Source organism: Sphaerodactylus townsendi, linkage group LG01, assembly GCF_021028975.2.
Source record: "Sphaerodactylus townsendi isolate TG3544 linkage group LG01, MPM_Stown_v2.3, whole genome shotgun sequence".
Classification (NCBI taxonomy): Eukaryota; Metazoa; Chordata; class Lepidosauria; order Squamata; family Sphaerodactylidae; genus Sphaerodactylus; species Sphaerodactylus townsendi.
Window position 1 is genome coordinate 140,241,179 of NC_059425.1, and position 27,092 is coordinate 140,268,270.

At 41.8% G+C, this 27,092-nt stretch overlaps 1 protein-coding gene and 1 long non-coding RNA gene across 3 annotated transcripts; one reads left to right on the forward strand and one right to left on the reverse strand.

The window, feature by feature from the left end:
- Positions 1 to 29: 29 nt before the first annotated feature.
- Positions 30 to 5,904, reverse strand: LOC125432302. Of its 2 annotated transcripts, none has more exons than XR_007244455.1 (2): positions 5,502 to 5,904; positions 30 to 1,204 (listed from the first exon to the last, which is right to left on the reverse strand). It is a non-coding gene; the product is annotated as an uncharacterized LOC125432302 (long non-coding RNA). The 2 variants fall into 2 exon arrangements; XR_007244454.1 differs by having other exon boundaries at positions 5,460 to 5,904.
- A 36-nt stretch (positions 5,905 to 5,940) lies between these two features.
- On the forward strand, positions 5,941 to 26,737 carry TMEM30A (transmembrane protein 30A). The gene is made up of 7 exons (XM_048495707.1): positions 5,941 to 6,338; positions 14,097 to 14,210; positions 16,131 to 16,238; positions 19,600 to 19,690; positions 22,453 to 22,596; positions 23,284 to 23,490; positions 25,309 to 26,737. The coding sequence occupies exons 1-7, from the start codon at positions 6,045 to 6,047 to the stop codon at positions 25,500 to 25,502; spliced, it is 1,152 nt and encodes a 383-aa protein (XP_048351664.1). The 5' UTR covers positions 5,941 to 6,044; the 3' UTR covers positions 25,503 to 26,737.
- The last annotated feature ends 355 nt before the right edge of the window (positions 26,738 to 27,092 follow it).

The window sequence follows — 27,092 nt, forward strand, 5'->3', positions numbered from 1 at the left end:
TCAGGCTTCTGCCTTTTATTGCCGGGGGGGGGGGGGGGGCTCCAGAATTTCATGACCGGGTCCTTCACCCTGTGCCTTGTCTTCCATCTCCTTGTACAAGGCATGATAATTCTTGGTAGACGGGTCCCCAGCCGCCCAACCCTTGTTCGCTGCGCCGTTGGTATCCTGTCAGTGTCTTCACAGTGTAATTAATGTTCTTGTCTCCGGTGGTGCTAGTTGGCAGGATGCCCCATGCAGCAATTGTGAAACCTGGCTCAAACCTGATCGTCTTCATTGGAATTTCTTCAAGCTTGGCAGCTGGTCCCCCATATCCATTTATGGGGCTTGTGTCATGCAAACTGAACTTCACAGCATGTAATAACAGCTTTACCGCATTTCCGAAGCATGCATAGATCTATCCAATTTTCATATAGTCTGGTGCCCCATGTGGGATTAACATCCAGAAATACATCTCTCCTGATAAGTCGCAGTCAAATGCAATGTCTAGTGGGCGCAGCATGCTGTGGCCGCTGACTTCTGGCTGTGGTTGAGCTCCTCTCTTCCTTTTCTTCCCAGTCTCCAGTTTCTTTTTTTCTGGGAGAAGTGCCCCTGGCACCCGCCTTGCGACCCATCCGGGTATCATCCTTTTAGGTTCAAAGATTGCTTGAGGTCCAGAATGCTCCTGTGCAGTGAGGCCCATAAAGGATATCATGTTCCTTCTTAACACTAAGATCTGAGCCAAGATGTTTCTTATCTTGGCCCAGCAAAAGTGCTTGGGGTCTCCTCTTTTTTGCCATATATGGAGGACAATGCAACAACAATGTCCTTGGTCGTGATAACTTTTCCACTTTTTAGGGTGGTTTCACAATCTACAAATATCTCATCTTTGTTTTTTCTTTGATGAAAAATCAGGGCTGCATGATGCAGCGTTTGAAAAGTTTTCCACCCTGGCTCTCATTTAACCTCAAATGTTTTGCATATTGCCTCTATCCCTTCACGTATTTTCAGACTTCTCATCGTTTCCTGATGCTCACGACGGTCTTTGGCTGAGAACTTCCCCTTGGTGCACCTTGGCGTGCAACTGGGTCTTGCAGGCACATCCCTGGGCTCGAGCTGGTTGCTTGGCCCGGGAGCAACATCCATGGATTCCATAATCGTTGGTGTTTCTGATATATGTCTGGGGGTAGACCTTTTGCTCTTCTTATGTTCTTAACCTGAAAATGAGCTGGAAGAGGAACAGAAATAGGTAAGGGAGGGTATTGGTTTGGGACTTTTTTCAACTCTGTCCTACTTCTGTTGTCACTAGATATACAAGAACATTGTTCGTCTTACCACAGAAACCTCAGCTCCTAATCAGAGCAAGATGCTGGAAGCAGGTGTATGACTGCAAACAGCTACGACAAAAAATGCCATGGCTGACTATTTAGAGCAGGGGTCTGCAACCTGCAGCTCTCCAGATGTTCATGGACTACAAATCCCATCAGCCCCTGCCAGCATGGCCAATTGGCTGGTGGGAATTGTAGTCCATGAACATCTGGAGAGCCGCAGGTTGCAGACCCCTGATTTAGAGAACAGGAAATTATTTATCAATGTGAAATTTTTCGAAACCCCACACATGTAGTTGTATATATAAATGTAAACAGAAAAATATATGTATTAGTATGAATTTTAAATCTATATATGAATTAGAAAGCTGAACAATTATGGAAATTTAGGGTTTGTAAAACTAACCAATTAAAGAGGAAGAGGTCCCTTAGCCTGGTTAGAAAAAAAATCAGACAGCAGAGAGAATGTAGCAATCCTACTGCTCCATTTAGCAAACTTCAGTAAGAGCTACTCACTAGTTAGGTTTCTCAACCCTTCTTCAGTGTATAAGCAGAACCAGCTTAGTCAACAAAAGAATGAGCTCTGAAGGACTTTATAAAACAGGGACAGAATTAAAATCCAGATACTTGCAGCACAGAATTCCTTCTTGAGATGGAAGGTGCCTGAGCGCTAAAAGAGCTGTAGACCAGGGAGGGCTGAATAGTTGTGGAGAGAGCTAGGCCCCAGCAGCCTAATTACAGTCAATCTTAAGGCAATGCCCATGAACGTAAATACTACACAGAAGGCCTGGGGAGAGATTTTACCCCCTACCAAGTCTGCAGCCACAGTGGGGCAAAAGGAGGCAGTGCCCCATCAATAATTTGTCATGCCCCTCCAATCAGCATTAGGGGCTGGTGTAAAATCTATCACAAGCCTTTCCAGTGCAAATTCTCTCTGTAAAGGGAAAAAGAAGCAGTTGAGGCACAGAGGTGTGAATCTTGCCATAAATCTTTCCAAGCGTAAATTCTTTATGCAGTTGGCTAAAACAGAATTAATAGTTAGAAATGCTGAAGAGTCCTGATTTCAAAAGCCTACAAGCAGTGGGATAGAATTATGTTGGGGTAAAAGGAAAAAGAGAAAGATTAAGTAATGAAGAGATAAAAATCATGTTGTACCAGACTCTGAACAAAGCAAAGGAAAACCCCCAGAAAGAACAGGTAAGTGTTCTACAATAGTCCTGAAGAACTCTTATTGCTGGGGAAATTATTTTGGACAGGAGAAAATAATATGGCAATTAATCCCAAGAGGTACGTAAGCACGAAACTTTTGCTAACTTGTTGTGACCCACTGGAATCTTATTCACAGGGGAGGGTTGTAGTTTTTGCTTTGAGGATGAAAAGTTGCTGAGAAAGGATCCCTTATCTGTGAGCAGCTTTGGAATCATGCCATTGTAGCCTAACGTTTGCATATTCACTTAAACAAGAATCCTACTCACAGCCTATTACTATGCATTTTATTTATCTATTTTATTTATCTTATTTATAGCCCACCTTTCGCAATGAGATTCAAAGCCGATTTCACAGTCAATGTAATCAGATGAGAAATCTAATAAACAATGCATTGAGTCTAGGATTATAGCAAATTGAAACAAAGCAAAAATAATTTCACATAGTATCTCAAACAATGCAGAAAATGGTATTACATTTGCGGCAAGAGAAAGATAATACATACTGCAAACAAATAATAAATAACATATAATAGTATAATCCACAGTCTTGTTGCTTTTATAATAGCACCTTCCTGAATTATTTCATTATCATGTAGCTCCATTATCTTTGTAAAAATACCTTCTTGAACCATTCTGTTTTATACAATTTGCAGAATGACAAAGCTTGAGGAGCTTTCCTGACAATCCTCAGAAAGGCCATTCCATAGAAAATGAATGCCTATGTGCAGTTGGTGATCTTGCACATTTGCTGGATGGCATCATTAGAAGCCTCGAGCTAATGATTGAGTTTTGTGTTCAATTTGGAAATCATTTTTGGAGACTCATTTGGCATCAGTGTAACAACTTAATCCTGTAAAAAAAACGAACAGTTTCCTAACAATAACTTAATATGCTTAATTTTAAGCATAGAACTGCAGCAGAGACCAAGAGTTTTTAGAGAACTAAATGAAATTTGTTCTCCAGACTAAGGCTCTTTCCAAACAAACGGAATAGAGCGCCCCAAGGACAGCAAAAACGCTGTCCCTGGGGAGGCGTTTGCATAACAGGCGCTGCTGCAACGAAGCAGCACCATGCTCACGACACCCAAGTGGCACGGAAACCCCGGCCCCTACAGCACACGCAAAATAATGCATTTTCAAACCACTTTCACAACTGTTTGCAAGTGGATTTTGCCATTCCACACAGCTTCAAAGAGCACTGAAAGCAGTTTGAAAGTGCATTATTCTGCATGTGCGGAATGAGCCCCCCTTTTGAACCTCGCTCCAGGAGCGAGCTTTTTCAAAAGGGACGCGAATGGCAGCGGTTGGAAGGTGGTGTTTCCCTCCCATCTTCCCCAGCCGGCTTACCTGCTCCTGCTGGCTCCCGTCGCATTGCGGAGGACAGGGGACATGCCCCCTCCCCCTGGCCAGAGCGACGGCACTGGAGACGGAGGCCAGGGGGGGCATGTCCCCTGGCCTCCACAACGCGACAGGAGCCAGCAGGAGCAGGTAAGCTGGTTGAGGAAGGCGCAGCCTGTGCAAAGGCTGCGGCTTCCCCTGCGCCCCTACTGGGACCATCTGTGTGAACGGTCTCGGGTGTGTGTGTGTGCGTTGGCATTGTTTATGCCAACGCACCCCCGCACAGTGCCTGTGCGGAAAGGGCCTTAGCTTCAGAAAATCACAACCTTAGCTTGTTTACCCTAAAACAAAGGGAGAATGCGGAACAGTTAGCTTCAGATGGTATGATAGGCATTTTTGGTTTGAAAACTGTTTTGAGTGACAGAGTTTTCTGTTTCCTTTGGGAAAAACATATGGCGAAAATAAAGTTGTGTTTGCAGTTTCAGGTGTCAATAACTGAAAGAAAGGCTCCCACACTTATTCAGTTTTGCAAAATATGTAAAATAGTTGTTTGAGAGGACATTTTTAGGAAGCTAATAGACAACAGGACTGCAGTCTATGTTACAGTGTCTGCTATTCCATCATGATCTTACAGGACTGTTCTCATTTTTGTGATTTCACCTTCTGCATTGCTTGACATAGCATGTGTGCTACTTTTTAAATTTTTTGTGAGCCTGGTCCCCTTGCATTGCTTGCATAGGTGTCAAACTCAGGCCCTCCAGATGTTCATGGACTATGATTCCCAGCAGGGCCAATGGACACCTATGCAGAGTTCTCATGCTATTTGATTATATTGATGCAATCCACCTTCAGGCTTAAATAGAAAATAGGTCTATAGATACCATAAATAATGATGGATGGCTGCCCAATATACTCATTTGCCCCCGACCTATAATTGTTTTCTGGCTACAGCCTGCTCCCCCCACCCCTCAGAATGCTGGCAGAAAGACCTCATAAGGCTGTAAATTTGAATTAATTTAAAATAAGAACAAAGACAGTTCTTCTGTACCCAGCTGTGGATTTTTCCCTACTGTTCTTATCAAGGGACACGCCTCCCCCCCCTTTTAGCTCTTAACACCTGAGTCCTTCTACCTAATAGGACTCGCCACTCCCTCCCTCTTAGGGGAGGATTTAAAATTAGGGTATTTGGACGCCTCTTATTATTCTACTGCTGTTTTTTAAAGGTTTTAACCATATTTATTTGTACTGAGATTCATGTTGTACACCGCCCAGAGCCCCTTGGGATGGGGCGGTATAAAAGTTTAAATAATAAATAAAATAAATAAATAAATAAATCAAGCTGGTAAGATGCTATTTTAGTTCAAACCTCAAACCTGTTCCACCCTCCCCCACTCATACCTTCAACTCCTTCTCCACTCCTACCCACCCTTCCAACCCTCCCCCAGTGTAATACTCACCTGCCAACCCTCCCCATCCCAACCCTTCCCATTCTTTCCTTCCCCACCTCAAGCCTCTCTGTTCCACCCTCTCCCAGTCTGCCGCCCCAAGCCTTCCCTTTCAACCCTCCTGTCATCCCCAGTCACTCCTCCCCACCCTCCCGCTATCCTCACCTTCCAAGTCAACTCAAGTCACACCTCTCCAATCAGGGGTACCTTGAGATATGAAGAGCGAGGTCAAGGGTACTCCGACGTCAAAAAGATTGGGAAAGACTGCTCTAGATCTTGGTCACATGAAAGCGAAACCTACTGAAGCTGCAATAGAAACGAAACTCAATCTTAACCGGAAGTGCCAATAAAGAATGCCAGTAGTACACGTCTCCATTCCGGCCTCAAGGTTGTCATAGAGAATTCTTGACGTTGCGTTGCAAGGCGGAAAACTCCCTAACCCCGTCCACGTTACTTTCCAACAGAGGCCCTTGTGTATCAGACTCGCTTGTTACGCATGCGCCTTTCTGACACCGCACTTGACGCCTCACGATTGTTCACTCATCGGGCCCAACTGCTTGACGCATGCGTAAAAAATCCCGAAGTTTGTGGGTGGAGACTTTTCCGCAGCGCGGCTAGTGGGCGGGATTTTCTGGTTTGTTGTCAGAACGTCTGCGCAAGCGCAGCCGGCGCTCTGGAGTCCAGGAAGGGAGACGGTGTTGTTACCATTGCTGCTTCCCCCTCTTCTCTCTCGGCCCCGGCAGGAGCTCCATGGCCATGAACTACAACGCGAAGGAGGAGGTGGACGGGCACCAGGTGGTGGCTGGGAGCAGCAGCAGCATGCCCGGCGGGCGAGGTGGCGTGTCTGGGGGCGGCAACGCGGTCGGGGGCGCCCTCAAGAGCCGCAAGCCCGACAACACGGCCTTTAAGCAGCAGCGCCTGCCGGCCTGGCAGCCCATCCTCACCGCCGGCACCGTCCTGCCCGCCTTCTTCGTCATCGGCCTCATCTTCATCCCGATCGGCATCGGCATCTTCGTCACTTCCAACAATATCCGAGAATACGAGGTAAGAGGGGACACGCAGTCCCCCCCTTCCCACCGCTCTACGGATTTGATGGGCAGGCTTGATAGTATGGAGTCCCATCCCTTCCGCATGGCCGTTGTGTCATGTCGGGCGAGCCTGACAGGGTGGTGGTTGTGAGAAGCGAGACCTTGAAGGTGTTGCACAATAAGGATCAGTGGTGATGACACGCGTCCAAGGGGTGGGAGTGGGAGAGAAGGATGCAGGCGGCCACTCTGGGATGACAACCGAGTTTCAGGGACATTCACGACTTGTCTGAGATGAAGGGCTGGTTGACACTCCGGGTTGGTTCCCCCTCCCCCTTTTTTGGCCCTCTTATTCGGGAGTAGTGTGAGTGAATCGGTTGGAGCTTCTCAGCTTCAGTCATTAACAGCGAGGTTCTAAAATATACCTGATAAACTGATAGTTCCTGCAGTGGGACTCTGCACATGTAGAATGATACACTTTCAATCCACTTTCACAATTGTTTGCAAGTGGATTTTGCTATTATGTACAGTAAAATCCAGCTGCAAAGTGGACTGAAAGTGCCTTATTCTGCATGTGCAGAAGGGGCCTCTGCTGGCAGTTCTTAACTCATTCAGCGAATGTCTAAAAGGCAGTTTCAGAAGCTGGTTGGAGTAGGGGGCAGTTGCTAATTGGGGGTTGTTTTCATTAATCTTGATGGCAGCTTTTCACTAATTTTATTTTGCTGGACATAATAGAAGTTATCTGAAAACAAGGTGGATGTCCTTGGCAAGGGCTCATGAAAAAAAGGATAGGTAAGGTTACCAAAATACATACCAGTAGAAACAACAATAGATGCACATTTTTCTCACATACCGATTAAATAGAGAAGGCATGGAAGAATGAATAAAAAAGAACACACACACCCCACACACACATTTAGAGTTTAATTTTTGCATTGTAGGTTTGAGAGGTTTTTTTTAACTTTACCCCTTTATGGTTAGGAAAATGGTCATGCCAGATGAAATGATGCAAAGGGTGACTGTAAATTTTATTATTTTTTTCTGTGAGCTGTAATTATAGAGGAATGCAACATGTTGAAACAAGCCACACTGGCTCTTTATTACTTGTTGAGACCATAGGTCAGCATCGAATACAGCATTCATGTTCATTTTGTTTTTGTTTGAACCAAAATTACTGGACTGATCTGTCCAGACCTGAGCAGTGTTTGTTACTATTCGTAATTCATGGCCTGTTCCCTTAGAGCCAATCTTTGTATTTTATTTATTTATTTATAATTGGTTTTATATACCGCCCCTCCCCCGAAGGGCTCTGGGCGGTGAACAACACAATAAAACAATAGTTACAATAAAACCCCATTAAAACAACAATCAATAATGTTATATTGGCATCCAATCGTAAAAACAGAACTTCATAGATCCACCCTGGAAAATAAAACAGAGAAGCGGAGAATGTAAGGAAAAGGAGGGGGAAAGGGGAGGGGGCATCAGCGGCCGGCCCCTCCAAACGCCCGGTGGAACAATTCGGTCTTACAGGCCCTGTGGAACTCTCCAAGATCCCGCAGGGCCCGGATAGTTGGTGGTAGCGTGTTCCACCAGGCAGGGGGGAGCCAGGGGCTGCTTAAAAGCCCTGGCTCCAGGTAGAGGCCAGTCAAGCATCATCGAGGGGCCGAGGGACCACCAGTAAATTGGTCTCCTAACGAGCGTAGAGGCCGTTAGTAGGGACATATGGGGTAAGACAGTCCTGAAGGTACGAAGGTCCCAGGCCGCTGCAAGGCCTTAAAAGGTGTAAGCACCCATACCTTATGAATGATTCGAACTCAGCTGGAAGCCAGTGCGAGGCGGGCGCCCCTTTGCACAGGTTGGATATGTTCTCTAAAGGCACCACCTGTGAGAACATGCACCGCCCGTGATGCTGGACCAGCTTCAGCTTCAAAGAAAGCAGAGGCGTAAAAGGGGGGGAGGGCGCATAGAGCCCGAGAAGTTACAATAGTCCTAACCTGAGAGGTGACCGTTGCATGGATCACAGTGGCGAGATCCGCCTGGGGAGAGGAAAAGGGGCCAACGGCTGGGCTCTGTCGAAGATGGAAAAATCCCTCAACCCGGGTTATATGGGCCCACCTGGGTCTCTATTGAAAGAGAGATGAATCCAGGTGGATCCCCAGGCTTTCTGAAGCGGAGGAGGCCGGTGCCAATAAAGCCCCCTCCCACTCCGGCAAGGGTTGAAATCCCCCACCTCCCCCCTGCGTGCTCCAGCCAGAGGATCTCCTGGTCTTTGATGGATTCAGTTTTAACCTGCTCTGTTGTAAATCCATCCAGCAACCGCCTCCAAACGAAGTGCTGTACCAGAGCTGCTGGGGCTGATGACTGCCCCCCTCATCAACAGAATGAGCTGAGTGTCATCAGCGTACTGGTGACAGATCAGCCCAAAGCTCCGCACCAACTGAGCAAGGGGTCGCATGTAGATGTTAAACAACAGCGGGGACAACAGCGCTCCCTGAGGCACACTGCAATGAAGCGGGCACTTCTGGGAGGCTTGATCCCTGCACCACACTTGCTGACTCCGGTCCCGGAGAAACGAGACAATCCACTGAAGGACAGTGCCCCGCTTTACCCTCGGAAGGCGGCCGAGGCTGTGTGGGCCAAAAGGTGCGTGATACGACCATAACAAATGCTCGCGGTAAAGATCCAACTAATGCACCAGCTTGGCGCTCGATCACGCCCTCGAGTCAAGTTGGCATCGCCATGAGCGTATCTGTGACAGCAACGAGGACAGTCTCCGTCCCATGCCCAGCACGGAAGCCGGACTGGAAGGGATCGAAAGCCCGTATTGACCACATCAGAATTTTTTTCAACATAACAGGAACAGTTTGACCACTCATTATATATCAAGTTCAGAGTAATCTGATTTTTGTTTGCTATATGTCTATGTTTTAAGCTGATAAACTGAAAGTTTATCATTTAGTTTATGCAAAGGTAATGTTATGGGGTAGGCGAAGTTCATTTTCAAGAGTAGAGTAAACTGGGCATTTTGGTTTTCTGTCTGTGGGTGTGTTTGCTATGATTTCACTTGTTTTCACATGTCTGCAGCTGTTGGTTTAGATGAACAGTAAACATGCCCTGCTGCTCATTGGTCTTAGATGCATTTTGATCTTTTGGGGGCTTTTCTAATACTCTTCACAGCTTTAAAGTTCTTATTTTTTAAGTTTCAATTTGGCAAAATATCATTCAGGTGAAGGTTCAGTGATGGAGAGAGACTGCAGACTAAGCCATTACAAAATACAAAACAACCGGGGGTGGGTGAGTGAGTGAGTGAGTGAGTGAGTGAGTGAGAAATCAAAAGTAAAAAAGGAGCCATGCAAAATAACGGGATTTTCAGTATATGAGAGAGTGGGATAATAGATTTGGGCAATTGGGGAGACTGTTTGGGAGTGCATGGAGCCCTGGAAAACTGTGATCTGAGGGGTTGGGGAGATAGGTCAGATCAGACAATGCAAAGGAATTTAGCACATGAGATGAAGCCATTGGGAATAGAACAGGTTGGAGGAGTCTGGAGGGAGAGAAGAGCTAAAGGGTATGTTTATGAGAGTTATGGTTCATTTCAGCAGAACTATTGTTGTGTGAGTTGAAAATATTATAGAATTTTCTTCCAGTAGCAAGCTGCTCAGATTCGGAACTACAGCTTAAAGCTGTGCATGTGTATAAGTACTGTCAAGTCACAGACAACCTGCGGCAATCCAGTAGGGCTTTCAAGGCAAGAGACTAACAGCCATTGCATTCCTCTGCAGCTTAAAGCTATCAGAGGATATTTCATCTTAATTGTTACCTTAATTACACTATATGTATGAGAAGACCCCTCATGCCCATTAACATAGTTTTTTTTGCCAAATCAGGAACTGACTTGGCATGTGTGGATCAGGTGCAGGAGGTTAACAAGCGTTTGACCTTTTGAATATTAAATGATGTGTACATTAAGTGTAATTTTACTTCTCTTTCTCAAGGTAAGCAGTCTTTCTGGAAAGATTATTCAGGCATTCTTTTCACATGTATATGAGCATAGAAATATTTGAAGAAGTGCAGTTCTCAAACAAGTGGCTATACATGAATAGTAGTTAGTAGGTATATATCCTCTATGTTTCTTGGACTGCCATGATGATAACTAATAAGATTAGAATGTAGTAAAGGCAGGTTACCACACTTGGTAACTTTTAACTACCCATCAGATATTCTGATTTTATAATTGCATAGGCATCAAATGAGCAGCAATATTTTAAGGCGTGAGCCTACTGAGCAATCCTCCCACTTGCCGGTTTATAGCTTTGAGATAATGTACAGTTTAGAGGAAGTTGCCTTGCCAAGATTATTTTTAGAATTTGAAGGTGACTTGAAATGCAGGAAATACTCAGAAAACAGGAGAAAAAAAGGCTTTTTAGAAACAAACTTGGCATGCCACTCAAAAAATGGATGGTGGAGAATGAATCCTGGACTTTGTCAGCTAGAAATGCATGGATTAAGGATAGAGTGGTAGTAACATGCATGTGCAGTATTACAATGGCAGGTAAAGTTCAAGTGCATATAATGGGGACTTATCACCCCTTTTGCTAAATGAGAAACTTTTAAACTAATCTTTTCTCCCAAGGAGTACAGGGTAAGCATTTTGGGGTATGACCTTTCAAGAATCAGGCCCCTTCTCACATGCAGAATAATGCACTTTCAATCCACTTTCACAATTCTTTGCAACTGGATTTTGCTATTACACACAGCTGCAAAGTACATTGAAAGTGGATAGAAAGTGTGTTATTCTGCATGTGTGGAAGGGACTCAGAGCTTCCGTTGTCCAATATATCTGACAAAGGGAGAGTTGATTCTCAAAGCTCATATCCCAGAAATCTTGTTGGTTTCTAAGGTGCAAATATCTCTAAGACTCAAATATAGCTGTTCTACTGCAGACCAACACAACTGCCCTCTGAAACTATTAAAATATGACAGCCATATGAAGACCCTGTAGGCGGTTTACATAGCCTATTTGATGCCTAACACTGGATTGCCTTAAATATTTTGCAGTATTTGCTTATATGCAGATGCTATGCATGTCTTGCCCAGTACTTGTGGCAGTAGTTTTTATATGTGGTACTTCCTACATGAAAAACTCATATGGGCAACTGTATGTCATGTGGCTGTTGTCATATTTTAATCAGCCTTGTGTTCCAGATCTCAGACCAGAATAAGTTTAAGTTAGGGTACATTTTTAGAAAAAAAAAAAACCCGTGATAATTATTTGAATTTAGATAGGTCCCAGAGCTCAAGTTTATTGATATGAAAGACATTTGTGTCAATATCATAATTACTGATACTAGAGAAATACCAGTTCTGATCTCTGTGAAGATGGAGTTTGCTATCTAAAGGCTTCTGCGCATATTGTATTTTCTTGAGGATTAAATTTGCAATGTGTTTTTCCTTAGGTTAATGAATCTCTACATGTCTACGTGTATGCAATATACAAGGGGTGGAGAGAGAGAGGGAACTCATAACATCCGTTGTGCATAGTACCATACTTTCTGGGAACATCTGTGGTGGGATCTGGAATGATGGCTGAGATAAAGTAATATTGAAAAAACCTTGATATTGATTTCTGATTAAGAGACTGCTTAAGGGCTGCTTTTAAAATCCAAGACAAGGTTGAGATGTACTTTATGTTCTCCTGATGTGTCCCGTTAATCACTTTCTAAAAATAAGCACCTTTGTTTCTAGATTTATGCAGTCAAAGCACTTACCTCAATCTGTCAGTGCTGAGTTATTGTTGGCTCCAGTACTATTACCTAAGGAAAGCATTCTTGTTCAAAGGTTGTTTTAGGAACAAAAGTATAACTGAATATAAAATGTTGCTTTGTAATTGTCAAAGGAAATTTTATGATTTGCGTCTGTATCAATAATATACAAAATCCAAATTGTCAAACTGATAATTGTATGAGTTTAAGAACAAAATTAAGAAGAATTGGATGTTGTATATTCACTTTCTATAAGTGTAACTTATATGGGCAATTTATTTCCACATAGTTTCTTTTAACCTCTAAACCTTGGTTTCATTTATTCAAAAAAGAACATAACAGAATGGAGCATTAATTCTAATTGATGAACCAGTCTGGAGACCTTATAGTAGTTCAAAATATATGTAGATGACCAATTGGCTGTTTTAGAACAATAACAACACCTTGAAATGAGCAGGAGTCTGCAGGCTGAGAAACTTTCGATAAGAACAGATTGATATCTTGTCACGTGTGAATGTGCTCTGTGCCCATGTATGACCTCTGGACCTCAGACTCAGTGTGCACATGTGTTTCATTTGCAGTGCCGAGTGAGGTATCATTTTGACATTCATCAGGAATTTTGATTGTTAACTCTTGTTTTGATACAGCTCCTTTTGCAAAATGCTCTCTTAACTATAGACAGCTTTGTCAACCATGCACATTTTCCCCTAATCAGATGACACAAGCATTGATCTTTGCAACCTTGAACATTCTTTGTGCGGCAGTTAAGCAATTTAACTAAGTTCTCATACAGAGGAGGCTGGATAGAAGCTCTTTCAATGTATGTGTGTAGTTATGTCAGTGGAGAGAAATAATATTGTTTAGTATTCTTCTAGAACTTGGAACTTGAAACTGATAAATTGTAACTACATACTGAAGAGTTACTTTGTGCAATGTGCAATGTAACAAACTTGAGCTTCAGATAAGTTTTTTTTTGCTTATTCCTTTAGAACAGGGGTCTGCAACCTGCGGCTCTCCAGATGTTCATGAACTACAATTCCCATCAGCCCCTGCCAGCATGGTCAATTGGCCATGCTGACAGGGGCTGATGGGAATTGTAGTTCATTAACATCTGGAGAGCCGCAGGTTGCAAACCCCTGCTTTAGAACTATAGGCAACGCTACTATTGTTAACCGTATTAGGCTATTATTTTATTGTTAACCGTGATTTGGACAGTATTGGTTTTTTTATCAGATGACTATAAGTTCTATTAGCTAAAGCTGTTTTGATCATCGAGAAATGTTTACTTCTCAATGAAATTAAAGATTTGTTTTTCATCTTGACTCTGAGTGCTTCATGTTAGCAAAATCAGAATCCACGCAGTGGCAAGTGGTTCCTCTTGCTTTACAGAGCACAAGTGCCATTAAGGGTTTAAAATGTGGCTGGATAAAGGCCTTTATTTTTCTCAACTGGGTTTCTCACAGTGTTAAATAGGAAATGCTTGGAGTTCACATGTTTTTAAACGTCCATAAATGTTTCTGTGAACTTAGATGCCTAGTCTAAACAGTTTGGGCCTAATTTCATTTCTGAGTGGAGATATTTATTTGCTTTTTTCAATAAAATGGTTTTTTATCAGTTGGTTTGAGAATGAATTGAACCTGGTTTCTGGCAGAGAAAAAATGTAACTCAGGAACAGAATATGAATTTGAGTGTGGCTGATTTATATTTATTTACAAAGTGTCTAACTCACTTTTTATTAAAGTCAAACTAGTCAGAGGTAGCACAGTATGACTGCTGCTATAATATCAAAAATCTGCTGTGCTAACCAGTACTCAAAAATGACTGATCCTAAACAGCCTGTTTACTGATGATCAGAGTTGTTAGCTATGGATTCAGCTATACCTGTGTTCTGCTTGATTCAATCTATCCCCTTTTCTCAAAACCCTTTGGGGGGTGGGCGGTCTATCAAATCTAATTAATAAACAAAATAAATAAATAAATCTTACCCTCTCCTTCACATCATTATTTTGTAGATTGATTATACAGGAACAGAGCCAGGAAGTCCTTGCAATAAATGCTTAAATGTATCCTGGAACAGCACTCCTTGTTATTGCACCATTAACTTCACACTGGATCAACCTTTTGAGGTATGTTTTCTTTTGTATAGTTACAGCCATCTGAAAATGGATTTGACTGAAATGGTCACATATATCTCTAGATCAGAGCTCTTTCATATTGGTGGTGGTGGTGGTTCATATTCCTGTTGCATGTCTTATTTGTTTTTTTTCTGAATTAGCTTGTTTTGGAAGGTTAACTTGCCACCGTCTAATGAATTTTCATTTTGTGTATCATTTCTTCATGCGAAGAACAAGGCTGGAAGCAAATCCTGAGTCATTTGCATGGAGGCCAATATGTACAGCGTTATTGTGAAGGCAGGGGATGACAAAACCTCTCACCTCCCTTATGCCCAAAGGGAAAGGTTATTCCCTAACAGCCCTATCCAAGCAGCAAGGTGGGCAGCAGTGGTGCCACATCTGCCCTGCCACTCCCAGAGAGGCTTCCTGGCGGCATAGGGAGGCTTGCAAAAGACAACTGCCTCTGTGCTGCCGAGGAGCCTCTATTCCAAATTCCCAGATGCCAGCGTAAACCAGCGAATGGCTGGGAGGAGGCCGGCTAATGTTTGCTCCTCCCTTGGCCTGGCCCTGCAGTTGTGGCAGGGGCACTGAGATAGCGTTGCAGCGTTCCGCACCACGTCCCAGTGTCAGATGAGGCCAGTGGCAGCTGCATGCCAGAAGTTTTGCCCGTCAGTTGGGGTAAGTGCCCAGAGGCGTAGCTCCAAGGGGGCCAGGATGTGTGTGTGTGTGATGCACCGGGACGTGCGCACCTGTGGGGGTGTGACGGGGAGGGGAGGGATGGGGACTGAGGACACACCAGTGCACCGGGCACTTTCCCCCCTTGCTACGCCTCTGTAAGTGCCCTGGAGAGGGCACCTCTGGAAGAAGCCCATGCTGCTTCCAGCAGTGGATTCAGCCCCTCCCTCACCAGATGAGGCTGTAATTCTTCTAAAGTTTTCTTTTCTTCTGATCTTTGCTGCTAGTCAGCTTTTCTGTGTGGGTGTCTGTGTCCTATTGTAGCTATTTCATGAGAATTAGATTGGAAAGTCAGCTAAAATTTTAATACTTTTAGCCTGTCCAGGAAACTCATTTATAATATATCTGACAGCATTCCTTTTACAACTTCTGCAGAAATATAATTTTACTAAGTGTGCTTGGCTCAAATTCTTTGTTCTCTTGTAAAATGTAAAGATTGAAAGGAAACTAAAAATATACTTTGACACATAGTAGGGTTTTTAATAGATTGAAGTCCTAACTTTTTTTTAAGATAAAGTGATTTTTAAAAATTATTCAGTAGTCTGATACAGCTTTGAAACATAGTTTGATAGATAGGGCATGTATCTAAGTCTTTCTTGCATTTTAGAACCCATCCCCATTTTAAAAAATTACAATATTTTATATGAATTTTTAGTACATTGATTTTTTTAAATTCAAGGATTTTAATTTTGAACTTCAATTGAGTAAATTTTGCACCTCCTATTTTGTGATTACTATTTTCAAGCAGAAGATTGTAAGTTCATGTGCTCAAGGATTTTTGCTGATTGAGCACAGTGTTCTCATCTCCCCTTTTCCATGTTAGCCTACAGTCTTGTTCATGGGTGTCCCCTCTCCTCCATGAACAGGGTTTTGGGAAGCAATTTGGGATGCCACAGGATGCAGAAGATCAGGAAATTGTGCTCTGTGAACAAAAGCCCTTGCTTCCATACTATCTGGATCCATGCCAGAGGTTCTACAGTTCAGTTTTGTGTTTTAAAAATCTAGTATTCCAAGGCTCCAGCCTATTTGGATTTAACATTTCTTGCATCAGTGCATGCAATGGGGTGTTGAGATGTAAGCTAAACTGATCCATTTTTATTCGTCATTGTTTACTTTCCTGTGTTGCACCTGATTCTGACTATTAGTGTGTGAATTATTGTGCACATTTCAGAAATGTTATTCACTGTTGTATTGCAGAGCAACGTGTTTATGTATTATGGACTATCAAACTTTTATCAGAATCATCGCCGCTACGTGAAGTCTCGGGATGATAGCCAGCTGAATGGCAATAATAATTCTTTATTTGTAAGTAAATTCTCTGACTCCATTGTGAATGTCTAGTTTCTGCTACTTACATTAAGATGAATTTTCAAATATGAAAGGGAAAATGTAATAACACAATATCTTTATATATTATCACAATAGATTAATGGGCTTCTCTGTATGATTCTTTTCTCCGTTTCGTCCCCTCCCGCACATATTTTAAAACCTCATTGTTATGTGTTCAGTCACCAATGTACATTAATTTCAATAAAAATTTACCGTATATACTCATGTATAAGTCGAATTTTTCAGCACATTTTTAATGCTGAAAAAGCTCCCCTCGACTTATATGCGGGTCATTAAAATTTTTTTTGTGTTTTTACTTTGCCAGCCAGCAGGGGGCGCAGTTTTTATGCTAGAGGCACCAAAATTTCAGGGTACCCTCAGAAGACTCTTCTGATGATACCAGCCAAGTTTGGTAAAGTTTGGTTCAGGGGGTCCAAAGTTATGAACCCCCAAAGGAGGTGCCCCCATTCCCCATTGTTTTCAATGGGAGCTATTAGTAGATGGGGCCTGAACCAAACTTCACCAAACCTGGCTGGTCTCATCAGGAGAGTCTCTTTATGATACCAGCCAGGTTTGGTGAAGTTTGGGCCAGGGGATCCAAAGTTATTGACCCCCATCCCCCATTGTTTACAATGGAAGCTAATAGTAGATTTTTCATTTCTGATAATATCCCTCTTAAAATCTAAGTTGGGTTACATTTGGACATACAGATGATGATGAGGAATCCAGTTTTGAAGCATTTTAACTCTTTTGTTTTAGCTTGGTTGCTGGTTGAGCTAAGGCTTTTGTACTTTTAAAGTTATTGTTGATACCATATTGTTCTTGTTGACCCTCTTTTCCACTTACAGAGCCAGTTTACTTTTTTTCTTTGAAATAAATATTCAAAAACATTTAATCTACTGATGCCTCAATTGATGCTGCATTTCCCACCCTCGACTTATACGCGAGTCAATAAGTTTTCCCAGTTTTTTGTGGTAAAATTAGGTGCCTCGACTTATATGCGGGTCGACTTATACACGAGTATATATGGTAGTTAGATTTAAAGGAAGAGTCAAACTGCCAAATCCAGTTATATCATTATGTTGAGTAGTGTTGCTGCTAATTGGCAGGCATTTTGAGTAGGTCACCTAGTACATTCTATTCAGTATATCAAAACTACTTAAAATACTTTGTGATGCATTCATCAGAGCAAGCTGGCTTACTTCTATTGTAATTTATGTATGAAGTGAGCCTTTCATTATGAGTACCTGAAAGTACTCTTACATGTCACCAACTGTCACTTTGCATGCTCATTTCCTTTGGCATTTTATTCAAAGAATATTGGTGTACTTCATTCTAAGCTAACATCTATTCTTCCTTAGAAGTTGATGACAGATTTATAAAAGCAGCTTTTAAAGAGGCAACAAACTAGCCATAATATAGAAGAAGAGTTGCATTTATATCCCCCCTTTCTCTCCTGTAAGGAGACTCAAAGGGTCTTACAAACTCCTTTCCCTTCCCCCCTCATAACAAACACCCTGTGAGGTAGGTGGGGCTGAGATAGCTCAGAAGAACTGTGACTCAGTAGCCCAAGGTCACCCAGTTGACATGTGTTGGAGTGCACAGGCTAATCTGAATTCCCCAGATAAGCCTCCACAGCTCAAGCGGCAGAGCGGGGAATCAAACCCGGTTCCTCCAGATTAGAGTACACCTGGTCTTAACCACTACGCCACTGTTGCTCCCAGGCTTTCAAGATATATAACAAGTCTAAAATTGTAGCTAAAGATATCAGTGGGACAGAATGTATTTTTATAATAATGAAATAGACATAACTTTCAGTTTCCAGCTGAATAAGAGAATGCCCATTTTACAGCCCAATTTACAAGTCTCCAGCAGCTGGAGATGGCACTGCTGCCATGCTGCTTCAGAGGGCTTTCAGGAGACACAGGGAGACAGCAAAAACTGGAATGTCCTCTATAGGACAGAACAGAGTTACACCATCCTTTTGGGTGGCATAAATCCAAGGCCCTGGCTGCAGTATTCCTGGCTTGAAAGCCTGGGTGGAAGTTGACCACAGTCAGCTCCACCCCAGGAATGCCCTGTTCTCTCCATCCCCATGATGGCATCCAACATAGCTCTGTGGTGGCACCCACTTCCGGGTTTCACCACTCCACAGCTGTGAGGTGCCCGGACGCCAGCATCTTTGCGCTCTTCCCCAGCAAGGGTTCCCCTTACACTGAGAAGGGGCAAAGTGCACCACTGTGCCACCACACCAGCTCCACTGGCTCATTCCCCACTCCCCAATAGAATTGGGCTGTAAAACTCTCTGCATTCTGTGCAAGTTGTCCCTGGTTCAGAAGTGGTGCTGTTCTGGTTTGTGATGTCCAGATTCCCTTCTCCATTTAGCAATGGGAGCTTGATGTGAGGATTATTTTACTGGGGCGTACTGTACTTATCCTTCAGGAAGAGGAAAGCAGGAACTAAGTGGGATTAACCATCTATCATAAGATTAGTAAGATGTACTATGAATTTATTTAATTTTATTCCATAAGGCATAATAGAACCCAGGAACAGAACAATAGTCCTTTTCGTGCTGCATACATGGTCAAAGTGAAGGCTTCCCTTTCTAAGATGCTATTTTAGTTATGACTGAAAAACGCTCTCTCTGGTTACGTGGAACCTCTGCCAAGCCAGATTGAATGAAAATAATACGTTAATCAAACTCCAGCTGTCATCCTCTGTACTAAGGATAATCAAAAGCAGGGTGTAGGTATAGTGAGAAATGCAAGAGGATCAACAAATCCAGTAGTTGACATTTCAGTAGTCATACGTCCAGTTGCTGCTGTTCAGCTTCGTAGGCACACTTCACAGTGCTTGAAAACTTCCCTTGCTGGTCTGTCCAGTTTTTCTTCAGATTACGCTTGATCTGTGGATGGGGTGAACAAACAGGAACATGTTAGCTTTTTTCTTTCGTAACTTCATTTAAATCACAGAGTGGAATTAGTCTCAGAGACATGTTGATTGTTATAGTAGGTTAGTCAAATAATCGGGAGATCAGGAACATTGGGGGAAGAGTTGTGGTAATATTGCACGTGCTTTTATCAAGAAAACAGGGTTGGATCCGAAGGTGCTGATTCACTGCATTGTCAGAGGAGCAGAACAATGATTGCTGAGTGTCCTGAGGCCCAGGAATAAGATAGAGACACTCAGCGTGCTGCATTTAGAGGAGGGAGATGTTACAGCCCCTGTCCACTTGCAGTGCTTTTGATCCAACCCTGGGTGCCCTGTATTTTGATTATGTTCTAATGAACTTGGGTTTTGTGAAATCAAACTGACTTGTTCTCTTTGTACCAATTAGAACCCTAGTAAAGAATGTGAGCCTTACCGCACCAGTGACGACCATAAGCCCATTGCTCCTTGTGGAGCTATTGCCAACAGCATGTTCAATGGTAGGATTTCTAAATATGTTGCACCTTGTACTTTGTATTTGTTTTGATTTAACTACCAACAAGTGGAAGCTCACAAAATTCACATTCTTAATTCAGTGGATGTAGGGCCGTGGTGGCGAACCTTTGGCACTCCAGATGTTATGGACTACAATTCCCATCAGCCCCTGCCAGCATGGCCAATTGACCATGCTGGCAGGGGCTTTTGGGAATTGTAGTCCATAACATCTGGAGTGCCAAAGGTTTGCCACCACTGATATAGGGTAAATTCAGACCATCTCACTCTTTTGTTCCCCAGCCATGTGGTTGAATTGGTTCTGTAAACAACTCAGTTCAATGTACAGCCAAAACATGCCTCTCATTGTCTTCTCCATTCCTTCTCTCCAACAGCACACTGTCCTCTTGACTTGACCTTTTACTCTCACTAGTTAGAATGCTTAACACTTTGTAACATCCCACTGTGATGAAATGGATCCTTTGTACACTATGTTCCACCATAAGGAATGTGGAAGTTACTTATTTGGTCCAGGTCTCAAGCAGCTATAATTCAATGAGAAATTCACTTACCCGGCTTTATTCTACCACTTTCCAATGCTTAAAGGATTCTTTTTTCATGCCATTAGCAGGTTAATAATTGGAAACATTCTGATTTTATTAACCTGTAACTTAGTTTACCAGTGATATGGGATTCTCTGAAAAAAAATAGAGTGTAATCTAAATTACAAAGTTTATTTTGTCTTCTTTTTTGTCAACAAGTCACAGCTCACTTATTGTGACCTCATATCATTTTCAAGGCAAGGAGCATTCAGAAATGGTTTGCCATTGTCTGCTTCCGCATCATGACCTGGTATTCCCTGGAGGCCTTCCATCCAAATACTAGCCAGGGTCAAGGCTGACAGTGTGTGATTGGCCCAAGGTCACCCAAAAACTTCCATGGCATATGCAGATTTGAATTTGGGTTTCCTAGATCCTAGTTGAATGCTTTAACTTCTATACCATGCTGGCTGTCGTTTACATTTAGTAAATACAATTTTAAACCACATCCCAAGATAATTTTATGTTTTGATATCAATGCATGCTTGAACTGAAATGTCTGATTAGAGGTGGGAAATCATATGTTAAGAAAACTAAAGCTTCGTATGTAAATATTTCTATTTTAATAATACCTGTAAAAATCTGACAGCAATATAAATGTGTAGTTTCTTCATAGTGTTCAAATTTTAGGAGGGAAAATACAAAACATTGAAAACTTTTAACAAACTAATTTTAGCACACCCCCAAAACTCACACATTCATTTTCCGACGATATGGTTGACCATACATCCATTTCAAAAGAATTTAATTCTTTTCTAGAGTGGTTACTGGGGTACTTCAGTTTGACTGGTGCTTTCAAGAATATTACATGTTCCATATCAGTTTGGTTATAGTATGTCTTTTACCATGTGAGAGGAGAGAAATAAATATGAATTTTAGCTTTAGCTGTGCAGGATTTCTCTCTCTCTCTCTCTCTCTCTCTCTCACACACACACACACACACAGAGAGAGAGAGAGAGAGAGAGAGAGAGGTGTTGCTTTATTCCACCCACACCTGATTTGCAAAACAATAAAACATGAATTAATCCTCTCAAACAATTCTTGGGGCAATCACAAGGAAAATATTAATTACAACTTTTAAATTGTCTAATGGGACAATAGCAATAGCATCTATTTATCGTTAATTTTACAAAACAGTGTTTAGAAATGAGAATTTTTTCACAGCAAAATAAACTACTCATAAGCAGTCCTTGCTTAAACAAGGAAAAAAGAAATTCAGTGTTGAGCCAAAAGTAACAAACGGTTGCTGAGCAGAGTGGAAGAAAATTAGTGATAACCACATCTTTTTACCTTGGGTTTAAAAATTATCCCCTATGATTGTGACTTAAGAGTTGGACAAATCTTAGTTTCCCAGTTTCTACTAAGGAGACCTTTTCCCCCTGATGTTCTTTTTTGCGTTCTTCCTTGAGATCTGACTCCTCCCTTCCCCAAAACAAATGTTCGAAGTCTTTCTGCTTCAATGAAGGACAGATTCTATAGCCCCTTAGGATCTTCTGATCCCCTGTAGTGGAAGATTATCAGACAGGATCTGAAAGTTTCCTGAATCCTTCATTGACTGCCTGCAGTTGTCAGTTCCCCAGGAAATGATTTTTGTTGTTCTAGTTATCTCCATCAGTATATGCACTGATATCCTGGAAGCTAGATGAAAAAAGTTGAGCTGCAAACTTTTGCCAGCCGGAAGGGTAGTTTTAGTTTCTCCTCTGAGTATTTATGAAATGCAAATTCAGATGTTATCTTGCAATACTGTAAATTTTACACACATAACTGGGTTGAAGTATCATTTAATTTCACACATGACATAAGATGGTTGAGTAAACTGTCATGAATTTTGGCTAGTGTTGCATCCTGGATTCTGATGTTCAGCAGTTCTGGCCATGAGTAAGAAGTAAGTGCCTGTAAAGTGTCCCTTTCTTTGTCTTTGTACAGTTAATGATTGTTTTGACAAATTAACTTCATACCATTTTTTATTGTAATTTTCATATTCTGTGTTTTAATGCCTCCTATGTGTACAGTTACAATAAACACTAGTCTAAATGAACATCCAGGTGCCTACCTTGACTTTGGCAATAGAAAATAGATCTATCATTCATAATAAGTCTTTTGTATTATGATTGAGTCCATGGGGCACAAAAGGTTGGCAGTGATTAACTTTTATTTGCTTTCCCTTGTAGATACATTAACATTGAATAGTATTGATGAAAATGGAACACATCCTATTAAGTTGAATAACAAGGGTATCGCTTGGTGGACTGACAAATACGTAAAGTTTAGGAACCCTGTTGGAGATACTAATAACTTGACAGTACTTTTTCATGGTAAGATTATTACTATGGTAGTCCAGGTTGTAAATCCTCCCTTTTTGATATTTGCCTCCCCTAAAGAGATGGTGGTAGCTACATGAACTTTTCTGTTGAAAAAAAAACCCCAATGGATTTTTGAAGGAACCAGTAGTTGTTGGAAGAAGACTATATATACAATGGTTAGGTAGATATTCTTGCATCTAAACTTGTTTACAGATGTAGCTTTACTCATTACCTTCATTTTCTAATACTATAATCCCTATTAAGACTATTATCTGACTTTTCTCTAAGTGCCAATAGATTTAGACCTTTGATTAATTTATTCTCTATGATACCAGATTATTGCACAGTAGTTAATGCTTTTTTGTTGACTGTAGGAAAAATTAAAATTACTCAAGCTGAATGAGTAAAATAAGTCATAAGATCTGAGTGAGTCAAGAAGGGACAGCTGTTTTAAAACAGTGTATTTAATATCTACTCATTTAAAAAGGTAAAGGTAGTCCCCTATGCAAGCACCAAGTCATTACTAACCCATGGGGTGAAGTCACATCATGACATTTACTGGGCAAGATATGTTTCTGTGGTTGTTTGCCATTGCCTTCCCCAGTCATCTATGCTACCCATTTTAACTACTTAAAAAATGTATAAAGTAAGAAACAATATAGGGATTTACAACTGTTTACATACTGTTTTGTTTTTAAGGCACAGCACAGCCTATCAACTGGCGCAGACCAGTGTATAGGTTGGATGCAGACAATGCAAACAATGGGTTCATCAATGAAGACTTCATTGTGTGGATGCGTACTGCAGCATTACCTACATTTCGCAAGCTGTATCGTATCATAGAGAGGAATGAAAGCATGCTTCCTACTCTACCTGCTGGAAAGTACTCCTTAGTTATAACATACAGTATCCTTTACTGAATTCTTCAGAAATGCTGCCACCAGGAAGAACTTCTTTCATGCACTTTAAAGTCATTAAATGGGCAGCTTGCACCGTAGTATATTCAAGTCAAAAAAAATAATGCATTGCCTTTAAACATAAGGGGCTGGAACTTCCATGAAGTCACATAGCAGAATGCCAGGGCCAATAATTTGTTTATGGAGTTGTATTTTTTTCATGACATTCACAGTGGCAAATAGCAACCATTTTCATGATTCTTTGTCAGGATTGTCAGACACCACGTGTGAGCATATTGGGGTTTTTGACATAGACTAATAATGTGGCTAGCAGCAACATGCCAAACTCCTCACAGAAAGGGCTAGCTAGACACTGTATGCCTCAATATGCTCTCCTGTGTGTTTCAGCTTGTATTGCAGATGGTGAAAAGTTGGAAATTGTGAATTCAGTAGTTTCCATAGCATTTTCAATTCAAGGGAAGAATGTGAAGTGAGAGGTGGACCTTTTTGGTTGCTGGAAAAGAAGGGTTAGATAACATGACTCTATATGGGGACACAGGACCAACGATGACAGATTAATGTCCAAGGTAACAGGTTAATGGTAAAAACTCAGGCGGAATCCCACAGGTCTGAATAACGTGGGTCAACACCCCTGTCTCAGAGAACAAACATAGTGAGAAGTTCCAGTGAAAACTCTTACATACACTGCAGGGAGTCAGGAGTGCATACGGGTGTGAATCTAGTGTGAATCTGTGTGCCTGGCGCTACAAGAGTTACAGAGTTTTGTTGGAACAATCTCAATTACCCACTTTTGCAATCTATTGCTCAGTCTCCAACCTCCCCCCCCCCCCAATTCTCAAGGAGACTGCCTGCTTAGGTAACAATGGAGGGCAACTCTTGTGGGGGGGGGGCATGTTTTAGGTTTTTAGAAAACTAGCAGTGGTGTGTGGAGATGGGGACTGTGGAGGTTTCCTTAGGTTTTAGTAGGCTTGACCTTCCAAACCCAACAAAACTTAAATCTCAAAGTTAAAAACAAAGTTTACGTTACCACACACAAACTTGTGAGAGTTGTAGTTTTGGCAGCACTGGGGAAGTCACCTGTTCCAGCTGGTTCTTTTTTCCTTTCTGGATTTCTGTAGCCAGTAGGCTTGGCTCAAAGTAATTCTTTTTCAAAATCCTTGGTGAGACAATATTTTGGAATGGCACACTTTTAAGTGTAACAGTGTTTTTAGCTAGTAAAACAATGCTTTTAGCTGCAACAATGTTATATATTCATGCCTGGGGCAAAGTTCTGCTGTAAAAACACAAGTCATGCTTGCATGCCAGAATGGACCTCTGCTTGTGCTTGACGGATGTGAATCCACCTTGTTTGTCTTGCTTTTCCTCCTCTTCCCCACAATTTGTGGCACTTGATTGAAAACTGCCTGGTTTGGGATTACTCAAATTCCAGTCTCCCCTGTTTTGTGAGTACAGGCATGGGAGCCTATTCAAACTGGTTTTCTTCCCACAGGCTACAATTCTGACACATTTTAGTTTCCAGGATAAAAACAGATTTGAATCTACCCATGTCCCTGTTTGCGTATGCACGGCCAATTGGACTTTAATCGAGGGATTCCCCAACTAGAAAGCTTTGGGTGTGTATGAGGGTAAAGAGGAACGTATATGGCAAATAGGCAGTGTTCAGGCCTGTCACTAACAAGCATAAGTTTGCTGTGACATTCAAACATAGTCACAATTTGCTTTCGTCAGAGATTGGGCGAGTGGGATGTACTGGTGTTTACATGATTGTGCTAACTAATAGTAAATGTTTTTCCTATATCTGAATCAGATTTCCCCGTGCATAGCTTTGACGGACGGAAGCGGATGATCTTGAGCACCATTTCATGGATGGGCGGCAAGAATCCATTTCTGGGAATTGCCTATATAACTGTTGGCTCTGTTTGCTTTTTTCTTGGAGTAGTGCTGCTAATCATTCATCACAAATATGGAAATCGGAACAATAGTGCAGATATTCCAAATTAATCCCCCCCCTTCCAAATCACTTGTACTGCATGTGCATCAAGGCCAGTCCAGAGTGGATATAGCTTTTGAAAGCTTTATCCCTGGTTAAATGTTGCTTCTGACAGAGAATACATAAGTATTTCTTAAGCCTTTGTTTCCCTTACAGTGGATTAACTTGACGATAACGGGTATATAGTTAGCTGTAGAAAACTGCGCTGATTACAGAGGATTGTGGAAGTTTGCCTCTTGCTGGACAGGTGCCATGATGCATATATAGTCAGTCTTCTTGTGGATTTGCTGCTTGTTGTGTGCTTTATAATATGTCAGTACTCTGTATAGGCTGTGGGAGAGAGCGTGGTTAGTATAATTTGTTAGTATTTTGAGGTCGAGAGTTCTGGTGTTGCTTGAAGGAAAAGGGACCTGTCTGGTATTCTGTTACACAACGCATTATGCACACGGGCTTTTATGTTCCCTGCTGAACTGTTTACTGTATTCATCTTCTACAGTTCACTATGGAGCCCAGGTTTTTCTGCTTTCAAAATTCCCAGTATGTTCTGACAAATATGCCTGGCATGTAAACAAATGTGACAAAAGCATATTTGTTGACCTTTTTTTTAAGCTTCTTTCCCCATGGAATTAATTGCAACATTTAAAACTTTTGCTTCTGCTTCTACGAGTAGTTCTGACTTATGCACTTTATGTGGCCTGAGCTTCGTAGCATGCCTCCGGAAGAGATGAAGAGGTTCTGTTACTATCAGGACTGACAATGTGTGTCAATATAGAAGCTTCATTTCCTCAGGTTAAGAGCTCTGCTTTTAAGAATTCATCATAAACATCTGCGTATTCTTAATTGGGAGGAAATATTACATCTGCCCCAGATGATGTTTTCTCTCCTTTCATCAAACTCATGAGGTCAGGAAATGAAGGTTTGCCATGAACATAATCTTAAAATTGCCATGGTAGTTTAAATGGGAGTTTTCACATCCTACATGTTTTGTCATGCCTGTGTGGATTGTAAGAACCCATTCCAGTAATTTTAAATTATACATATTTCATAGCTCTGTATATGATGTTATTATACGTAAAATTGGTTTGTTAATCTAATTATACACTATTGAATAAATGCTGCCATTTGTTTATGAAATTTGATCAGCAAAAATGTGTCTTCTAAAGCAGCTCCATTTGTGGTGGAAGTTGAGAAAGTTACACTGGCAATGGGACTGCGCAAAGGTATCCAAATAAACTAATCAATGGAAGCCTTGTGTGATAAGCCTTTTCTACCAACTGAGGGGACCTACATAGCCTCCTATGATTTTGGGGGACCTGGTTTGTTTTAAACCTTCCCCTTAGTTACAAGATGGTGGTGTTTTCTGCACACATTTACAATGTATCCTGCTGCCAAATGCTACATTTTCTCTTTTAATTCAGCACATTTTTTTCCTCTGTGTGGTTCTGGAGAACTCCCCCCCCCCCATTTTTCCTATGATGTTTTCCTGAGCTCTTTTACTGTGATATTTTTTTCCGATCCACTTCAGAGCCAGCTTATCTTGAGCATGCAATCATGTTGAAATGATCTTTATGTCTGCTGCCTACCAAACATCTGGTCTTTAT